We start from the raw sequence: 18,962 nt of genomic DNA, 5'->3' as shown, positions 1-18,962 counted from the left end.
AGCTCCTGGAGGAGTTCCCGTGTGGAGCTGCGCATTAAGGATCCAGCCTTGTCACTGCTGTGGCTCAGGTCACCGCTGTGATGTGGTTGGTTCCCTGGTCCTCAGCCACGTTTAAAAAACAAACAAACAGGGGAAAAACTGTAATTGCAATGTATACATGTAAGGATAACCTGACCCCCTTGCTGTACAGTGGGAAAATTAAACAAACAAACAAACAAACAAACAACACAACTCCTGGGGTTCTGGCAGAGTGAGCAGCTGAGAAATGGAATTTGAGGCAGAAGAACAGGTAGAGGAAGGCAATACTGAGCTTCGCTTGGGCAGGTTGACTCTGTGATGCTTTGGGGATGTTGTGTTAGCTTCTTAGGGCTGTTATAACAAAGTACATGAACTACTCAGAGAACTTTTGGAGTTCCTGCTCTGGCGCCACGGGATCGGCGGCGTCTTGGGTGCGCTGGGACGCAGGTTTGACCCCCAGCCCCGTACAGAGGGTTAAGGATCCGATGTTGCCACAGCTGCAGCAACAGTCACAACCATAGCTCGCATCTGATCCCTGACCTGGGAACTCCGTAAGTGGCAGGGTGGCCAGAAATGAAAACAAACACAAAGCGAGAACTTCTGTCCCTTGGAGAGGCCTGAGGTCTGGCGGGTCCTCCCTCTTCTGGAAGTTCCAGGGGAGAATCTGTTCCTTGACCCCCTCCGGCTTCAGGGGGCTGCTGGTGTTCCTGGTTTGCGGTGATGCGGCTCCAGCCTCTGCGGTTACACGGCCTCCTCTTCCATCTGGGTCCACGTCCCTCTGCTGCCCTCCTGTAAGGACGCTTGTGTTTGCCTTAAAGATCCACCTGGAAAATTCAAAGACCATCTCTTTGTCTCCAATGCTTCTTCTTTTCTTTCCTTTTTTTTTTTTTTTTTTTTTTTGGCTATGCCCATGGCCTGTGGATGTTCCCCGGCCAGGGATCGAGCCCATGCCACAGCAGTGACAATGTCAGATCCTTAACTGGGAATTCCTCAAAATCCTTACTTTAATCACATCTGCAAAGGCCCTGTTTCCAACTAGGTAACACTTACAGGTCCCCGGGGTTAGGACCCGCCACCTCTGGGGACCATGAGTCTGCTTTGCAGATGTGGAAACCACTCCACGGTGTTCAGGACGGGGAATGGGACTCGTCCTGCTAGTTTTGAAGAGGCCTGGCTGAAGCCCAGAGCTCCTGCTGGTGGTTCTAAGTGCTGCCCGAGGAGCAGCCGAAGGGTTATCTGCGGATCCCCGGTGGTGCCTGGGGAAGCCCGGTCCCGCCGTCCAGCCCAGTGGGGACCGCTCCGGGGAAGCCCTCAGGAAGATTTCGGATGCCTTTGAGAGAGAGATGGGCACCTGTCCTCAGGCTGCAGTCAGGGGAGGCAGCCGATGGCTGAGGGAGGAGCGGAGGGCAGGCATGGCATCGAGAAAGAGCGCTGAGCAGTGGGCCGACTCCCCAGCACACCCGATCAAACCATTCTGAAGTTTAGTGGTTGGAAACTACAAACGCAGGCCAAGCTGCAGCCAGGTTGCTGGGGGGTTTTCTGTTTGTTTGTTTTTTTTTTTTTGTCTTTTTGGGCCGCTTTGGTGGCATATGGAGGTTCCCAAGCTAGGGGTAGAATCAGAGCTGCGGCTGCCAGCCTACACCACAGCCACAGCAACACAGGATCTGAGCCGCATCTGCGACGTCCACCACAGCTCACAGCAACGCCAGATCCTTAACTCGCTGAGTGAGGCCAGGGATTGAACCGACGTCCTCATGGATGTTAGTCAGTTTCGTTAACCACTGAGCCACGACAGGAACTCCCCGGAGCCAGGTTTACTAGCCAGGTGAACCGGGCCTCATTCTCAGGAAGGATTTTTAAGAGTGGTGACTTCTTTAGCAGAGACAAAACACTGTTACCCGGGGAATGGGTGGTGGGGCTGTAAGTCCTCTGTGGTCACTGCTGATCTTGCCATCTAATCAGGGACCCAAGGTCTCAGTGGCTGCCTTAGGATGATGGCTCCAGGATTCATCCTCTCCCCCTGGGGTCTCTGGTACTAGGCAGGGCCTCTGCTTTATGGAGAAAGATGCCCAGGCCTTTCAGAGAGAACAAAAGCTTGACTGCTGTTCCAAAATTCACACTTAGGGAGTTCCCTGTGTGGCTCAGCGAATTAGGAACCTGAATGGAATCCATGAGGATGCAGGTTCAATCCCTGGCCTCGCTCAGTGGGTTAAGGATCTGGCTATTGCTGTGAGCTGTGGTGTGGGTTGCAGACTCAGCTCAGATCTGGTATAGTTGTGACGGTGGTATAGGCCAGCAGCAGCAGTGCCCTAGCCTGGGAACTTCCATATGCCGTGAGTTCAGCCCTAAAGAGAAAAAAAAAAAAAAAAATCAAAATTAGGGAGACTTGATGGAGGGGAGGAGGGAGAGAGGTGAGGGAGGACTCCTGGGTGACTCTCAGCTCAGGTCAAGGGCCAGAGATCAGAGCTCAGGTCAGGGGAGGGGGTCAGTGGTGGGGACAGGGCTTGGGGCTCCCGAGAGACCAGGAGTTTTGAAGCCAGCCTGGCAGCCTTACCTGTGTCTGTAGCATCATCTTGGGGGAACACCTTTTTCAAACCTTGCCTGCCTTCTGGGACCCAACCTGCTTGTAACTTAGGGACAGCCTTGCCAACTAAATTGCAGCATAGACATGCAATACCTAGGTCCCACATACCATCCAGGTGATTCTAGTGAAAACCAGCACAAGCACTTTCCAGAGTTCCCTTGTGGCTCAGCAAGTTAAGGATCTGGCGTTGTTACTACAGCAGCTCAGCTTGCTGCTGTGGCTGGGGTTCAGTCCCTGGCTGGCTCAGAAACTTCCACATGCCTTGAGGCAGCTCCCCCCCAACAAAAAAAGAAATTTCCAAACAGCAAAAAATGATTCTACACAGGCAATTCCAGTGATATCCTGGAATGTACGGCTTTTCCCAAATGCAGGATGAACTTTCTGCTACTTCACTATATCATTGGTGTGACTGTGGAATAAATGATTTTTTAGCTTCAAATGGCACCTTTTGGGCGGGGGGGAATAGTGGAGAGGAGTTCCCGCTGTGGTGCACTGGGTTAAGAATCCAGCTGCAGTGGCTCAGGTCTCTGGGGTGGTACGTTGAATCCCCTGCTTGGTGCAGTGGGTTAAGGATCCAGCATTGCTGCACCTGCAGCGTGGGTGGCAGCGGGCTCAGATTCAGTCTCTGGCCTGGGAACTTCCCTATGCAGCAGGTGTGGCCATAAAAAATAACGAAAAAATTTAAAAAGACAATAGAGAGACTTCTACAAGGCCCTCAGAGAAGGCCTGGTGACCTTGAATTTCTAACGAGCTCCCCAGCTGTTCCTTTGAGAACCATGGAAAAAAAACGACAGCCAGGAGAGGGAGTCTGTGGGCGCTCAATACATTTGATTCCCTTCCCTCCCTCTCACCCCCGATTCAATCACAACCTCACACACGAGGAGAAAGGGACCAGCCACCTGTGCATCCTTAGAGCTGAAATAATCCCGGTGCTGCAGGGAAACGGAAGCCACAGCTTCTTTGGGGGAGGAGGGCTGCTGGTTCACATGCTGGAAATTCCTTCACTGGCCACTGGCCAAAATATTTATTGCCCTTGAATGTATCTGACTGAACTTCAAGGAAGGTAGAAGTTTTTGACTAGTAGCGGAAATCACGGGAAGTAACGGAAGACGGCTGTCTGAAAAGTGGGAGAAATTTTATTATAACAGAGAGATTTCTTCCAGGCACACATAGCAAGTTCCTCAAAAGTGCATTGATTACGATAATCCTTCACTTGTGCGTCGTTAGACTTGTAGAAGAAGGCCCGCAGGAATGATTGTGTCAATAGCTTTAAAAAAATAAATTGCATTTGATTTCAGAATTTTTTTTTTTTTTTTTTTTTTTAAGGGCTGCACCCATAGCATATGGAGGGTTCCCAGGCTGGGGTTGAATCGGAGCTGTCGCCACCGGCCTACACCCCTACACCACAGCACACGGCAATGCCGGATCCTTAACCCACTGAGCGTGGCCAGGGATCGAACTCCCGCCCTCAAGGTTGCTAGTCGGGTTCATTAACCACTGATCCACGACGGGAACTCCTCCTCCTGACTCTTCACACTAGGTTTTACGATGCCAAATTGTTCCGAGGAAAATCACTTTGGTTTACTGGTAGCCACCAAGTTCAAAACTGGCCAGGCTACCCTGAGAGCAGATTGAGATGCTCAAATCCACCCGTAGTCAATTCAAAGCACTGAGAGAAAGGGGGAAGGTGGGTGCATGGATGCCTTCAGGGCAGGATGCCAGCTGAGGGAAAGGGCCACGCTCCCTTCATCTCGAGTTCTGCGATGGGCTTGTGTCTCCGTCTCTGTCTCTGACACGGCAGCCTGCCCTGTTGACTGTGCGGTCAGGAGGACCCCAACTGAAGGTGAGCCGGGAGGTCAGAAGTAAAAGGTACCTGCCATCAATACCACTGGCTGTGTCGGAGACCCTGGAGCAAGCATGCCAGCCACAGCTGTAGCTCAGGCACCACGGGCTTTAGCTGTGTTGTTCGGGCAGATGACGGAATAGGTGTTGGCGTTCCCATGGTGGCTCAGAGGTTAAGAACACAACTAGTGTCCATGAGGATGCAGGTTGGATCCCTGGCCTCGCTCAGTGGGTTAAGGATCCAGCCTTGCTGTGAACTGTGGTGTGGGTTGCAGCTGCAGTTCAGCTCCCGCGTTGCTGTGGCTGTGGTGTGGGCCGGCAGCTGCAGCTCCAATTGGACCCCTAGCCTGGGAACCTCCATGTGCCATGGGTGCAGTCTGAAAAAGAAAAAGGGAAAAAAAAGCCCTCAGAAACCAGCATGGGTGTCCCCAGCGATGGCCACTGTCAGACCTCACTAATGTCTCTTCCAGTCCCTCCATATCCATGCATAGCTCCCATGTGCCCTGCTTACCTACACCACGTCTAGTGTGGCCACCTGCTTCTTCACAGTTTCTCTTGTTTTCTAAGACAACATCAAATACTCTTTAAAAATCTAGCAAATACACATCACAGAAGCCCACACATATTTCTTATTAGTCTGACACAAAAGAGCAGACGAGGGTGGACAAAGTATAGCTCAAGGGCCAGCCGTCCCATTTTGTAAATAAAGCTTTATTGGTACAAGGCCACACCATTCACTTACCTTCTGCCTGTGGCTACTCTGGGGCTCCCCCAGCAGTGCTGGGTAACTGCAATGAGGACTGTGAGGCTTGCCAAGGCTGAAATATTTAATATTGGAGTTTCCTCTTTTTCTTCTTTTTAGGGCCGCACCCGTGGCATATGGAAGTTCCCAGGCTAGGGGTCGAATTGGTGCTACAGTTGCCGGCCTGCACTACAGCAACAGAGGCTCCAAGCCGAGTCTACGACCTACACCAGAACTCATGTCACTGCTGGATTCCCAACCCACGGATTCATTTTCCCTGTGCCACAGTAGGAACTCCCAATATTTGGCTTCTTAAAAATAAATTTTCTGGGAGTTCCCCTTGTGGCTCAGCAGAAATGAATCCAACTAGTATCTGTGAGGATGTGGGTTCAATCCCTGGCCTTGCTTGGTGGGTTAACAATCTGGCGTTGCTGTGAGCTGTGGTATAGTTGGCAGATGCAGCTCAGTTCCCAAGTTGCTATGGCTGTGGCTTAGCCTGGCAGCTGCAGCTCCAATCTGACCCCTAGCCTGGGAACTTCCACGTGCTGCAGATGTGACTGGAAAAAAAAAAAAAAAAAGACTAAGTTTTCTGACCCCCGGGATAGACTAAAGAGCTGTCACAAGTTTGATAGACTGAGGTTGTGCACACAGTTTCCTGGAGATGTTCAAGCAAAGGCTACACGGTGAGACCTGAAGACTTGGGGGGAAGAGCCGTCTCATTTAAACCCCGGGTGGAGTTCCTGTTGTGGCTCAGTGGTTAACGAATCCAACTAGGAACCATGGGGTTGCGGGTTTGATCCCTGGCCTTGCTCAGTGGGTTGAGGATCCAGCGTTGCCATGAGCTGTGGTGTAGGTTGCAGACGTGGCTCGGATCCCGTGTTGCTGTGGCTGTGGTGTAGACCGGCAGCTACAGCTCCGATTGGACCGCTGGCCTGAGAACCTCCATATGCTACAGCAGCGGCCCAAGAAATGGCAAAAAGACAAAAAAATAAAAATAAAATAAAATAAACCCTGGGCTCCCTTCGAGGACTGACTGGCCCACACTTTCTCTGAGCGCCCTGCGGTCCCTCCGATATTGAGCTGGTGTGCTGATGTGTGTACCACACAAATGTTTCTACTGTGCCCACGGCCAGTGGCACATGAGGGCACCGTATCTTCCAACACGCAGGGCTTCTCAGAGCGAGCCAAGCCCCTGAAGTTCACGTGGGTGGCCTCTTCCCTGCCCACGGCCGCTTCAGAGCCAGCGAAGCCGTCATTTCCAAATGAGCCAAAGCCCACGGTTGTGGAGCAGATTTATTCCTTGTTAGATACCTGAGGCTGGACAATTTGACAGTCTCATAGGCGTGTGTGAACTCCAGAGCCTAGAGCCCACTCGGAAATAAAAGTCATCTCATGTCACTGTATTAGTGGAGTGCGCCACAAAAAGAAACGAAACGTAAACAAAGTTGGAAATATTCACCTGTGTATTTCTGTGTCCATCCCACTCACCTCACCTGCTCCGCACCCCCCCACTTCCTTGAAAGTGAAATTACAGTCAGATGGCATCAAACTCGGCGACCTGCTTCCAGCTCCTCAAAAGTGGACCTCTCCTTTTTTTTTTTTTTCTTTGTCTTTTTAGGGCCGAACCTGCAGCACATGGAAGTTCCTGGGTTAGGGGTCGAATTAGAGCTGTAACCGCCAAGCTACATCGCAGCGACAGCATCACCAGATCCAAGCCGTAACTGTGGCAATGTCGGATCCTTAACCCACTAAGCGAGGCCAGGGATCGAACCCACATCATGGACACGATGTGGGGTTCTTAACACACTGAGCCACAAGAGAAACTCCCAAAGCGGACTTCTTGACCAGTTCGTGGACATTTATGTGGACAGGAAATGCATCTCCAGTTTCCTGCTGGTGCTTAGGGCATAAGCTGCCTGCTGGGGTTGGCTCTCAGCTCCACCACCTCTCTGACCTCAGACAAGTTCCCTGACCTCTTCCTGGGCCTCATACGAAGACTAGAGATAAAGTGATGCCCACAGGGTGGAGGCAAGAGTGCCGTGGACCTAAGTGCCCCATACAGCCACCTCCTGGAAGGCAGTCAGGAACTCATACTCAGTTTAGTTTCTTCTTCCTCTCAGAACACAAACTGTACCCTTTCCTCTCCGCGGCTGGCTCCAGTCTCACCTCTTCCCAGGCTGAGATGACTTAGCTGACAGACGCATTATCTGATGGCTGCAAAGCTGACGCTGTCCTGTTAGGCACTGTTTCTTAATGCATCTGATTCTAGGGAGTTCCCTGGAGGTCTAGTGGGTAGGATTTGACACCTACACTGCTGCAGACGCTCCAAAGACAGTAGATAAAGAGTCTGCTTTTTTTTTTTTTTTTTTTTTTTTTTAGGGCTGCGTTTGCAGCATATGGAGGTTCCTACGCTAGGGGTCGAACTGGAGCTGCAGCTGCCAGCCTACACCACAGCCACAGCAAAACCAGATCCCAGCCGCATCTGCCACCTACACTACAGCTCATGGCAACACTGGATCCTTAGCCCATGGAGTGAGGCCAGGGATCGAACCCACAACCTCATGGTTCCTAGTCAGATTTGTTTCCACTGAGCCATGATGGAACTGCAAAAGAGTCTGCTTTTAATTGGCCTTGAGTGTCAGTCAACTGACCTCACATACACGGCTGAGCATCAGGTCTCAAAATCCTTACATTCCTTTTGGGGTGTTGGAAATTTTCATACAAAACAAAAACATTTTGGAATTCCTATTGCGGCACAGCGGAAATGCATCTGACTAGCATCCATGAGGATGTGGGTTTGATCCCTGGCCTTGCTCATGGGTTAAGGATTTGGCATTGCCATGTAGTTCACAGACGAGGCTCGGATCCTGCGTTGCTGTGGCTGTGGTGTAGGCCTGCACCTCTGATTCGACCCCTAGCCTGGGAACCTCCATACGCCACACCTGCAACCCTAAAAAGATAAAAACAAAAAACAAAACTTTTTCTCCTTTTGCAGTGAAAGGTCCAAATGTCATCCTTTGGGATAAAGTGAATTGAGATGCCGGCATCCTCATTACGAAAAACCGTCTTTAGACCTGTAACTGTGGGCATCATGGTTTGTCACCAAGAATGAACATGCAGAATCACCCCTGCTTTCACGCACATCCAAAAAGCACAAAATGTGGCTTTCCACTGAGAACACCTTCCTAGACATAACGCACCATCGAAGTCTCTGTAAGAACTCACGCTGGTTCATTTATTGGTGGGTGGCTCCATTCTTTGTCATTAAACATTTATTTAGCGATAACAGCATTAACTATGCACAGCACAACCAGCTCTTCCTGTATTTTTGTTTCCTTTTCTCGTAAAACGGTGTCTGAGGAGGTGGACATCCATGGCAGGCCACGAAGATGCTCGCCTGTGACAAAAAGCTTCTTCTGGGGGAGTTCGTCACTGTCCTGGCCTCATCTTTTATCTAGACCAGAGTGAACGCTCTGTCATTTTCAACCTGAGAACACTGCCAGAACATTCGCTCAACACAAAATTGCTTTTGTGGTCTCCCCTGAGCTTATCTGTGTTCTTCCTCTACCATGAGCTTCCTTTTCCTCCGGCATCCTGGCTTCTGTTTCAAACACGAGTCCCAAGTGTTTCTCACTCCCTGGGACCCTCAGACCCAGAAGAATAAACGCTGCTCATCCTCCTAAGCTCCTACTTCCATCCCTGACTCGTCATTTGCTTTTAGAACAGCTCTTAGGATGCTGGTCAGTTTCTCTGCATCTATTTTTTTTTTTTCTTTTATCTTTTCAAGGCTGCACCCATGGCATATGGAGCTTCCCAGGCTAGGGGTTGAATTGGAGCGGCAGCTGCTGGCCTCCACCACAGCCGCAGCAATGCAGGATATGAGCCTCGTCTGCGAACTGCACCATAGCTCACGGCAACGCCGGATCCTTAACCCACTGAGCGAGGCCGGGATTGAACCTGCAACCTCAGGGATACTAGTCAGGTTTGTTACCGCTGAGCCACGATGGGAACTCCTCCCGTTCCTGTTTCAGATTGAGATCCAAGCTCTAGGGCCTTGGCTACTCAACGTAGAAGCCGCTGACTGGCAGCAGCCACATTTCCAGGAGTGTGCTGGAAACGTGGAGTCTCAGGCCCCACCCCAGACCTCCTCAGTCAGAATCAGAATCTGCTTTGGAGTAAGAGCTGGTCAAATGGGAGTAGCAAGCAAATTGTGAATTGCGGACGATGGGGAATTTCTTGGTTGAAAAAGTCCTGGCAGCCTAGGTTGTGACCTATACCAGGTCCTTAACCCACTGAGCCACAACGGGAACTCCCGTGTTTTTAATTTTTAATTTTATTTTTTTGTCTTTTTCTAGGGCTGCACCCACGGCATATGGAGGTTCCCAGGCTAGGGGTCTAATCAGAGCTGTAGCTGCCAACCTATGCCACAGCCACAGCATTGCCAGATCCAAGCCTCGTCTGTGACCTACACCACAGCTTATGGCAATGCTGGATCCTTAACCCACTGAGCAAGGCCAGGGATCAAACCTGCAACCTCATGGTTCCTAGTCGGATTCATTTCCGCAGAACCACGACGGGAACGCCTAGTTTTTATTTATTTTTTTTTTTTGTCTTTTTTTTTGCTATTTCTTGGGCCGCTCCCGAGACATATGGAGATTCCCAGGCTAGGGGTCTAATCGGAGCTGTAGCCACTGGCCTACACCAGAGCCACAGCAACACGGGATCTGAGCCGCATCTGCAACCTACACCGCAGCTCACGGCAATGCCAGGTCGTTAACCCACTGAGCAAGGGCAGGGACCGAACCTGCAACCTTATGGTTCCCAGTTGGATTCGTTAACCACTGCGCCACGACGGGAACTCCGTGGTTTTTAATTTTTAAAGCATATTCCACACACGAACGTCCAGAAGTGACCTCTGCTTTCCAAGACCCAAGGAAAGAGAAGATGAACCGTTCAAAATGATAGCAAGCCTTACGCTTTCTCAGGGACTCACAAATCAGCATCTGGGGAGTCGTTCTATGATATTGTTAGAATCAAATAGTCTTGGTTTTTACAAGCAGGTGTGTACTATTGCAGGGTGGATAAGGTTTTGATGACGTGGGCCTGTTCTGACTTGTATGGGGTCAGCTGCCCCTGCTTACAGGGGGCAGATGCTTTTGACATGGCAGCTCTTTGCCAAAGGCTCTGCTTCTCTCTGGCAGTGTGGCTCCTGGCTGCCTTCCGTGGGTCCCTAGAAGCGGCTCCTGGCTGCCTTCCGTGGGTCCCTAGAAGCGGCTCCTGGCTGCCTTCCGTGGGTCCCTAGAACTATGGTTTTCCAGGAGGACAGCTGAGGAGCTGAGCCCAAACTTTGCCTTACTTAAAACTGCAGAGGAGTTCCCGTCGTGGCACAGTGGTTAACGAATCCGACTAGGAACCATGAGGTTGCGGGTTTGGTCCCTGCCCTTGCTCAGTGGGTTAACGATCTGGTGTTGCCGTGAGCTGTGGTGTAGGTTGCAGACGCGGCTTGGATCCCGAGTTGCTGTGGCTCTGGCGTAGGACGGTGGCTACAGCTCCGATTCGACCCCTAGCCTCGGAACCTCCATATGCCGTGGGAGTGGCCCAAGAAATAGCAAAAAGACAAAAAAAAAAACCAAAAAAACCCTGCAGAGCTGGTGGTGGAAAACCAGCTGGACACTGGGCTGGGAGGGCATGGAAGGGCTTGCTTGCAAAGCTTCAATAAGAGAAGAGGAATGGCCAGCATTAATAAGTCAACAAATAACAAATGCTGGAAGGGCATGGAGAAAAGGGAGCCCGTTTACATTCCCTTAAAGGAATACAACCTGGGTACAACCATGATAGAAAAGTGTACAGAGGTTCTTCAGAAAAGTTAATATAGAACTACCATATGATCCAGCAATCCCACTCCTATGCACATATCTAGACAAAACTATACTCCAAAAGATACATCCACCTTAATGTTCATTGCAGCACTATTCACAATAGCCAAGACATGGAGAGAGTTCCTATTGTGGGGCAGCGGTAACGACTAGTATCTATGAGGATGCAGGTTCAATCCCTGGCTCGCTCAGTGGGTCGGGGATCTAGTGTTGCTGTGAGCCGTTGTGTAGGCTGGCAGCTGTAGCTCCGATTGGACCCCTAGCCTGGGAATTTCAACAGGCCGCATGTGTGGCCCTAAAAAGCCAAAAAAAAAAGACATGGAAACCACCTAAATGTACATTGACAGATGAATAGATTAAGAAGATGTACGCAATGGAATACTACTCAGCCATAAAAAAGAAAATAATGGCATCTGCAGCAAAATGGATGGACCTAGAGATTGTCATACGAAATGAATTAAGTCAGAAAAAGAAAGACAAACACCATATGATACACATATCTGGAATATAATATATGGCACAAATGAACCTATCTACAGAAAAGAAACAAACTCATGGACCTGGAGAACAGACTTGTGGTTGCCAAAGGGGAGGAGGAGGGAGTGGGAGGGCTGAGAATCTGGGTTGAATAGATGCAAACGTTTGCATTTGGAGTGGATAAGCAATGAGATCCTGCTGTTTAGCACAGGGAATTCTATCCAGTCACTTGTGATGGAACATGACGGAGGATAAAGCCATAGCCCAGAGGGGGCTCTTTTGTTTTCAACCTTGAAGAGCTTTTTTTAAATTTGGTTTTTTCTTTCTTGGGCTGCACCTGCAGCATGTGGACGTTCCCAGGCTAGGGATCAAATCAGAGCTACAGCTGCCAGCCTACTCACAGCCACAGCCACACAGGATGCTTAACCCATGGAGGAAGGCCAGGGATCAAAACCCGAATCCTCATGGATACTAGTTGGATTGGTTACCGCTGAGCCACAACAGGACATCCTTAAAGAGTTTTAAAAAAAAAAAACCACAAAAAAAAACTTCACTCAGTATGTTTTCATCATTACTAATATCATTTTGACGCTTTTATGGATATAGGACAAAGCATGATTGTCCATGTATCATGAATTCATTGGTAAATTAAAGCAGTTAGGAAACTCTGAATGACCTTAAACAGAATTTCCTAAACAGAATCACGCTTGAAAGCTCATTTTTGCAGTTCCCGTGGTGCAATGGAAATAACTAGGAACCATGAGGTCGCAGGTTCCATCCCTGGCCTTGCTCAGTGAGTTAAGGACCTGGCTTTGCAGTGAGCTGTGGTGTAGGTCGCAGACCTGGCTCGGATCCTGCGAGTTGCTGTGGCTGAGTTGCTGTGGCTGTGGTGTAGGCCGGCGGCTATAGCTCCGATTTGACCCCTAACCTGGGAACCTCCATATGCCCTGAAAAGACAAAAGACAAAAAAAGCAAGCAAGCAAGCAAGCTAATTTACAATGTGCAAAGCTTAATCCTCCATTGTTGAGACCTGAAATGTACAATAATCGATGTGGGGTGGGGGTGGGGCGCGGTTAGGCAAAGTAGTTTCCCCTTTAAGAGGTTTTCATTGTAAATGAACCATGTTTTGATTTAAGAAATTTTTTTAGGATTCTTTGATTTTAAACAAAAATCCTAGGTCTAAGGGATTGTTCTCCTAGGGGAGAGAGACCGTACAACTGCGCTATGTTAACGCCCGTCGCTGCAGTCACAGTTGCTCATAAACAGATCAAAATTGGGGATGCCGGAGTCTCAAACAGGGCAGATCGGGCACGAGGCGTGCCTTCCGGTAAGTTCAGTTAAAACGCGATGGCAGTACTGTGGGCTCTAGATGCTGCAGCATCAACCCCAGGGAATGAAAGCTGATTTCCCGGAATGGCGCTCCCTTCCCCCGTTCCCCCGCCTCCCGACCAAGCATCGCCCTCGTGAGCCCTCGTGGGTTTGCAGAGGCGCACGGCCCCCACCGAGCCTGGCGCCTCTATGGCCTGAGCGGGGGATTGGGGCGGGGGCGACGGGGAGGCCCAGGACACATGACGCCCCCTTCCCCCAGCCGGCCGGGCACATGACCCTGGCAGGCCAGCGAGGACCCGGCAGACCCGAGCCGCATCCCCAGCACTGCCCATGGCCTCCCCGCGCCTGGGGACCTTCTGCTGCCCCACGCGGGACGCCGCCACGGAGCTCGTGCTGAGCTTCCAGCCGCGGGCCTTCCACGCGCTGTGCCTGGGCAGCGGCGCGCTCCGCCTGGCACTCGGTCTCCTGCAGCTGCTGCCCAGGCGCCGGCCCGCGGGCCCCGGGGTCCCCTCGGCATCCCCGCCGGGTTCCTCCCGCGCCCCGGCCTCCGCCTGCATCCTGCGCGCCGCCGCCGCCTGCGACTTGCTGGGCTGCCTGGGTAAGTGCGCGCGGCCGGCGAGTGGGAGACCGTCTGTGCGCGGCTGCGGGCGCGCAGCCCGCGGGTGGGGGACCCGTGCGTGCGCGGCTGAGGGCGCGCGGCCCCAGCTTGGGACCGGTGGGTTCGCAGGTAAGGACTCATCTCCCGGGGGGGGGGGGGGGGGAATGGACGGGTCGACAGGAGGCTGTGCAAACGTAAAGTTTCATCGGCGGTAAAAGTTCCTTCAAAGGACCTTTGCTGCTTTTGTTATGGTTTTAAACGGTTTGATGTATTTGTTATTGCAGTTCCTAGGGAAACTTTAGCCAGTGCTGTTAGGGAAAAAGCAGAAAATATAATGGATCCGTAATTGTTCCATCAGGGAGAGACTAACAGTTAATATTTGGGCGGCCACACACAGCCTACACACAGCCATTTCCAAAACGATTTAGCAGAATCACGAAGAAGATCTGACATATATATATATGGGTTAAATTTTTATCCATTTACTTATTTATATATTTAAGTTAGATTTTTTTTTTCTTTTTCTTTCTTTCTTTTTCTTTTTTTGGCTGCTCTGCGGGGTATGGATTTACAATGAGCACGGCAGCGAAAGGCTGTTGGTCTTTGCAGGGGTCTCCACCTCTGGGCCCCGAGGGGGTGGCAGCAGCTTACGCTGCTGAGCAGGTGTCTGGGCACCTTTTTCTTTCTTTCTTTTTCTTTTTTTGGCTGCTATGCGGCATATGGCTGGAGGATAGGAGCCTCCGTGGTGACCTAAGCAGAAGCCAGGGCAATGCAGGATCCTCAGCCCACTGCGCTGGGCCAGGGATCAAACCTGCGTCCCAGTGCTGCAGAGACACCACTGATCCTGCAGATCTGGTTGTGCCACAGGGGATCTCCAAGTTTGGGTTTTATACCAGGCGGGCAAACCACAGCCTCCAGGCCAAATCCTGCCTGCTGCCTCTTCTCCATGTATGCCCCATGAACTAAGGATGGTTTTACATTTTCAAGTGTTTTTGTTTTTTTTTTTTAATCCAAAGAAAATTTCCTGGCGGGTAAATATTCCATGAAAGTCCAATGTCAGCATCATTAAGTGCAGTTTTATGGGAAAGCAGCTACCCCGCGCGTTTGTGCGTTGTCGGGGGGCGATCTATGCCCTACAGGGCAGAAGCACATGTTGAACAGGAAAGGCATGACCCAGAAAGCCTAAAGTATTTTCTCTCTGGCCCTTTACAGAAACCTTGCTGACCTCTGCTTTCTACTAAGCATGGCATGTTTTACAGACCTCTAAGCTAGATATTGCTGACCATTTTAACGTTTTATTTTGGAAAAGTTTGGTTTTTTTGTTTGTTTTGTTTTTGTCTTTTTGCCATTTCTGGACCGCTCCTGCGGCATATGGAGGTTCCCAGGCTAGGGGTCGAATCAGAGCTGTAGCCACCCGCCTACGCCAGAGCCACAGCAACGCGGGATCTGAGCCGCGTCTGCGACCTACACCACAGCTCACGGCAATGCCGGATCGTGAACCCACTGAGCAAGGGCAGGGACCGAACCCGCAACCTCATGGTTCCTAGTCGGATTCGTTAACCACTGTGCCACGACGGGAACTGCAAAAAGTTTTTTTTAATTAAAAAAAGAATTTTAATTTTATGGCCATACCCACAGCATATGGAAGTTCCTGGGCCAGAGATTGAACACTCATTTCCACCCACCAGAGCCGCAGCAGTCAGATTCTCAGCCCACTGTGCCACAGTGCGAATGCCCTGAAAAAGTTTCTTTCTTTCTTTTTTTTTTTTATTTTTTTGTTCTTTTGCCATTTCTTGGGCCGCTCCCGCGGCATATGGAGGTTCCCAGGCTAGGGGTCGAATCGGAGCTGTAGCTGCCGGCCTACGCCAGAGCCACAGCAACACGGGATCCGAGCCGCGGATCATTGGCATATGTTCAGTTGTCTCCTACATGCTGTCTTGCAGTAGGTTTGTTTGAATCAGGATCCAGATCCTGTCCGTGTTTTGTAATGGGCTGGCAGGTGCTGGCCATTCTGTTTTCAGTCATGTTTGCACGGCAGCCAAAGGCTGTTGGTCTTTGCAGTGACCTCCACCTCCGGGCCCCGAGGGGGTGGCAGCAGGTGTCTGGGCACAGGTGGCTGTGTGTCCCAGGGCCTAGTTCTCCTATTCTCACTCCTGTGATCAGAGGCACTCAAGAACCTTGACTTCGGTTCAATGCTGTGGAACCTCTAGTCAGTTTCTCAGACTTGAGGAGTAAGACAGGAGGCAACACTTCCTATTAGTGGTAACATCAATTTGGTGCAGGATAATTAAATTAAAAATTGATGTTTCTGGAGTTCCTGGTGGCTCAGTGGGTTAAGGATCCAGCATTGTCACTGCTGCTACGCAGGTCACTGCTCTGGTGTGGGTTCAATCCCTGGCCCGAGAGTGTCCACATGCCATGGGTGAAGCCCAAAAGAAAAAAAAAAAATTCTGTATTGTACAACACAGGGAATGCAGCCAAATTTTGTCATAACTGTAAATAGAATATAACTTTTAACAATTGTATAAAGGGAGTTCCTGTTGTGGCACAGCAGACACGAATCCGACTCATATCCATGAGGATGCGGGTTCGATCCCTGGCCTCGCTCAGTGGGTTAAGGATCTGGCTTTGCCGAGAGCTGTGGTGTAGGTTTCAGACTCTGCTCAGATCCCACGTTGCTGTGACTGTGGTGTAGCTCTGATTGGACCCATAGCCTGGGAACTTCCATATGCCGCAGGCGTCACCCTGAAAAGCAAAAAAGAAAAACCAAAAAACATTGTATAAAAATCAGAAATTTTTAAAAATCGATTTTCTTTCTGAGTCTGAAGCATTTTGGAAAAGCATCTTAATCATAATTTCGTTTCTGTCACTTGACTATCTGGAAATACACTCTGGAGATGCGCCAACACATCTTTCAAGGGTCAGTGAACTACTGCTTGTACATCCTTTGGCCTCTAGAAGGATGGTGCATGACCTTCTGAGCAAATGAGCAGAAGCAGACGTCAGGGGAAGGCTTGGTGACCAGACCTCCTCCCTGAAAAATAAGAAATACAGACACCTATCTCATAGGATGGCTTCTTCCCAGTTGTACTGAGATGTAATTGACACACACACAACACCGTGGAAGTTTAAGGTGTACAGCATAATGACTTAACTTACACGTCTCATGAAATGACCACAGTAAGCGTAGTAAACATCCATCACCTCTTATAGATACAAACAAAAATCATGGTGTTGACTGAGCTCGAGGTGGCGCTCTGTACCGAAAATGGCAAAGCACGAGATATAAGACAAGCATTATTTTTTTGATTGGTGCTTGAGAATGAGAAACTATTGCTCAGGGTTTTAGTGTTCATGGTTCCCTTTAGTGGTGTATCACACACTATATGTTTGGTAGCGTATTACACGGTATGTAGTTAGTAGGCTAGGTAGACACACTGCATTTGGGTGTAACGACTGCTCACAGTTGCCCTCCAGCATGTGTTACATGGTATATACTTAGGCAAAGGCTATGGCATCACCTAAGCCAGAACCCTAATATATATACCTTAGGTGTGCGTACTGTTATCAGGAGAATTAGATATTTAGATCTAATAGCAAGGAAACTCACAAATAATCAAAGTCAAAAGCAGATTATCAAGAGCTAATTTGAGAAAATCTTAACTTTTTTTTTTTTTTGGCTGTGCCCGCAGCATGCCAGGCCACCAAGGGATCAAAACCTGCACCCACCACAGCCAGTAACAACCACCAGATCCTCAACCCATGGAGCCTCCAGGGAACTCCAGGAACTCCTTAAATGTACTTTTTTGAAGAATGAAAGAACTGTCTTTTTCAACTGCAGAATGTGCTTTTTTTTTTTTTTTTATGTGAGGAAGAGTTAACTTGGACGTTACAAAGATAGCCAAGGAGTTCCCTGGTGGCTTAGTGGGTAAGGATCCAGCATTGTCACTCCTGTGGTAAGGGTTCCATCTCTGGCCCTAGAACTTCTGCACACTGCAGATGAGGCCAAAAAAATGAATAAATAAAAAAAAATAGGGAGTTCCCATTGTGGCTCAGTGGGTTAAGAATGCAACACAGCGTCTGTGAGGATGTGGGCTCGATCCCTGTCCTCCCTCAGCAGGTTAAGGATCCGGTGTTGCCGCAAGCTGCAGTATAGGTCCCAGACTTGGCTGGGATCCGGCATTTCCATGGCTGTGGTGTAGGCTGGCAGCTGCACCTCCAATTTGACCCCTAGCCTGGGAATTTCCACAGGCAGCAGGTGCAGCTGTAAAAAGTAAAAAATAAAAATTAAATAATAAAAAGATAGCCAAGAAGTACAGATTGTTATTCACATAATCACTTCTAAGTGCCAAACAAACAAAAACAACAAAAGACACGACTTCGGCTAATGATGACATCAAGTGCCGAGGATTGCTTCCCGACGATGATAATTATTTTCTGACTCTTATTTTCTTCTCTGTCTCTGCACACACCAATTTGTGTTTCTTTCCTCCTTCTCTCCCATCTTTTCCTCCCGTCTTTCTCTCTCCCTTCCTATCCATCCATCCACCCACCCACCCGTCCATCCATCTGTCCACCAGTCCGCCCACCATTTTCACAGAGTCAGCGAGTCAGCTTTAGGTTGGAAATAGGACCAGGTACAAAGCATCACCCAATTCTCCTTTAGGTATCATAGTCCGGTCTTCGGTGTGGTTAGGATTCCCAAGTTTCGTGGACCACATCTCCGACGTGAATGGCACAGACGTGTGGCCGGCTGCCTTCTGCGTGGGGACTGCAGTGAGTGTGCCTCCCTGGGTCTCATGTCCCCTCCCCTCTGCTCCTGTTAGTCTGTGTCCTCATTGTGCTCCCAACCCTCCCAGCAACCCTCCTTCTTAGAAATGCATAAGCTCAGAGACGCTGCTGCTGTGCTCCCTCGGAGCAGGAACCCTGAGGCAAGCTAGGGGCAGGGCGGCGCCGGGGAGGGGGGGGGGTAGTCTCTGACGCACGTTCAAGTTTGAGAGCCTCTGCGCTAGTGTGTTTACCCCCCCACCCCCAACCCTTAAACACACACAACATCATTACCTTAGATGGAGCCCCCTGTGACGCAGTGGGATCTCTGGTGTCCTGGGAGCACTGGGACGCAGGTTCGATCCCCGGCCCCGGCACAGTAGGTTAAGGATCCGGCATTGCGCGGCTGCGGCTGGGATCTGATCCCTGTCACGGGAACTCCACATGCCGCGGGTCCGCCAAAAAAGAAGAAGGGGGAAAAAAAAAAAAAAAAGCTGGCCAAAGAAAAAAGCAGTTATTGACTGGCTGTATGCTTAAGGAAGTATATACTTAAATATATCTCCGTGTGTGTGCATAGTGCTGTGTCCACCAAGATAACGACCTCCAAAGGGCACGGAAGCTGCCCCTCGATCTGCGGCAGAATGTCAGCTCCCCTCGGTTGCCTCCGGCTGGAGCGTGGGTCTTAGTATAGCGCCGGTGCCCGTCTAATGTGCGCCCCCCGCCTTCCCC

General features: G+C 50.2%; 1 protein-coding gene across 1 annotated transcript in view; it reads left to right on the top strand.

Annotated features, from left to right (window-relative positions):
• GPR143 (G protein-coupled receptor 143) overlaps positions 13,184-18,962 on the top strand; it is a 34,359-nt gene continuing 28,580 nt past the window's right edge. The window contains exons 1-2 of the mRNA XM_021080271.1: positions 13,184-13,466; positions 18,133-18,242. Coding sequence (XP_020935930.1) covers positions 13,199-13,466; positions 18,133-18,242 — 378 coding nt within the window. The 5' untranslated portion in view covers positions 13,184-13,198. The remainder of the gene's footprint in view (positions 13,467-18,132; positions 18,243-18,962) is intronic.

Source organism: Sus scrofa, chromosome X (assembly GCF_000003025.6).
Source record: "Sus scrofa isolate TJ Tabasco breed Duroc chromosome X, Sscrofa11.1, whole genome shotgun sequence".
Lineage (NCBI taxonomy): Eukaryota > Metazoa > Chordata > Mammalia > Artiodactyla > Suidae > Sus > Sus scrofa.
This window is presented reverse-complemented; position numbering and strand designations above follow the sequence as displayed.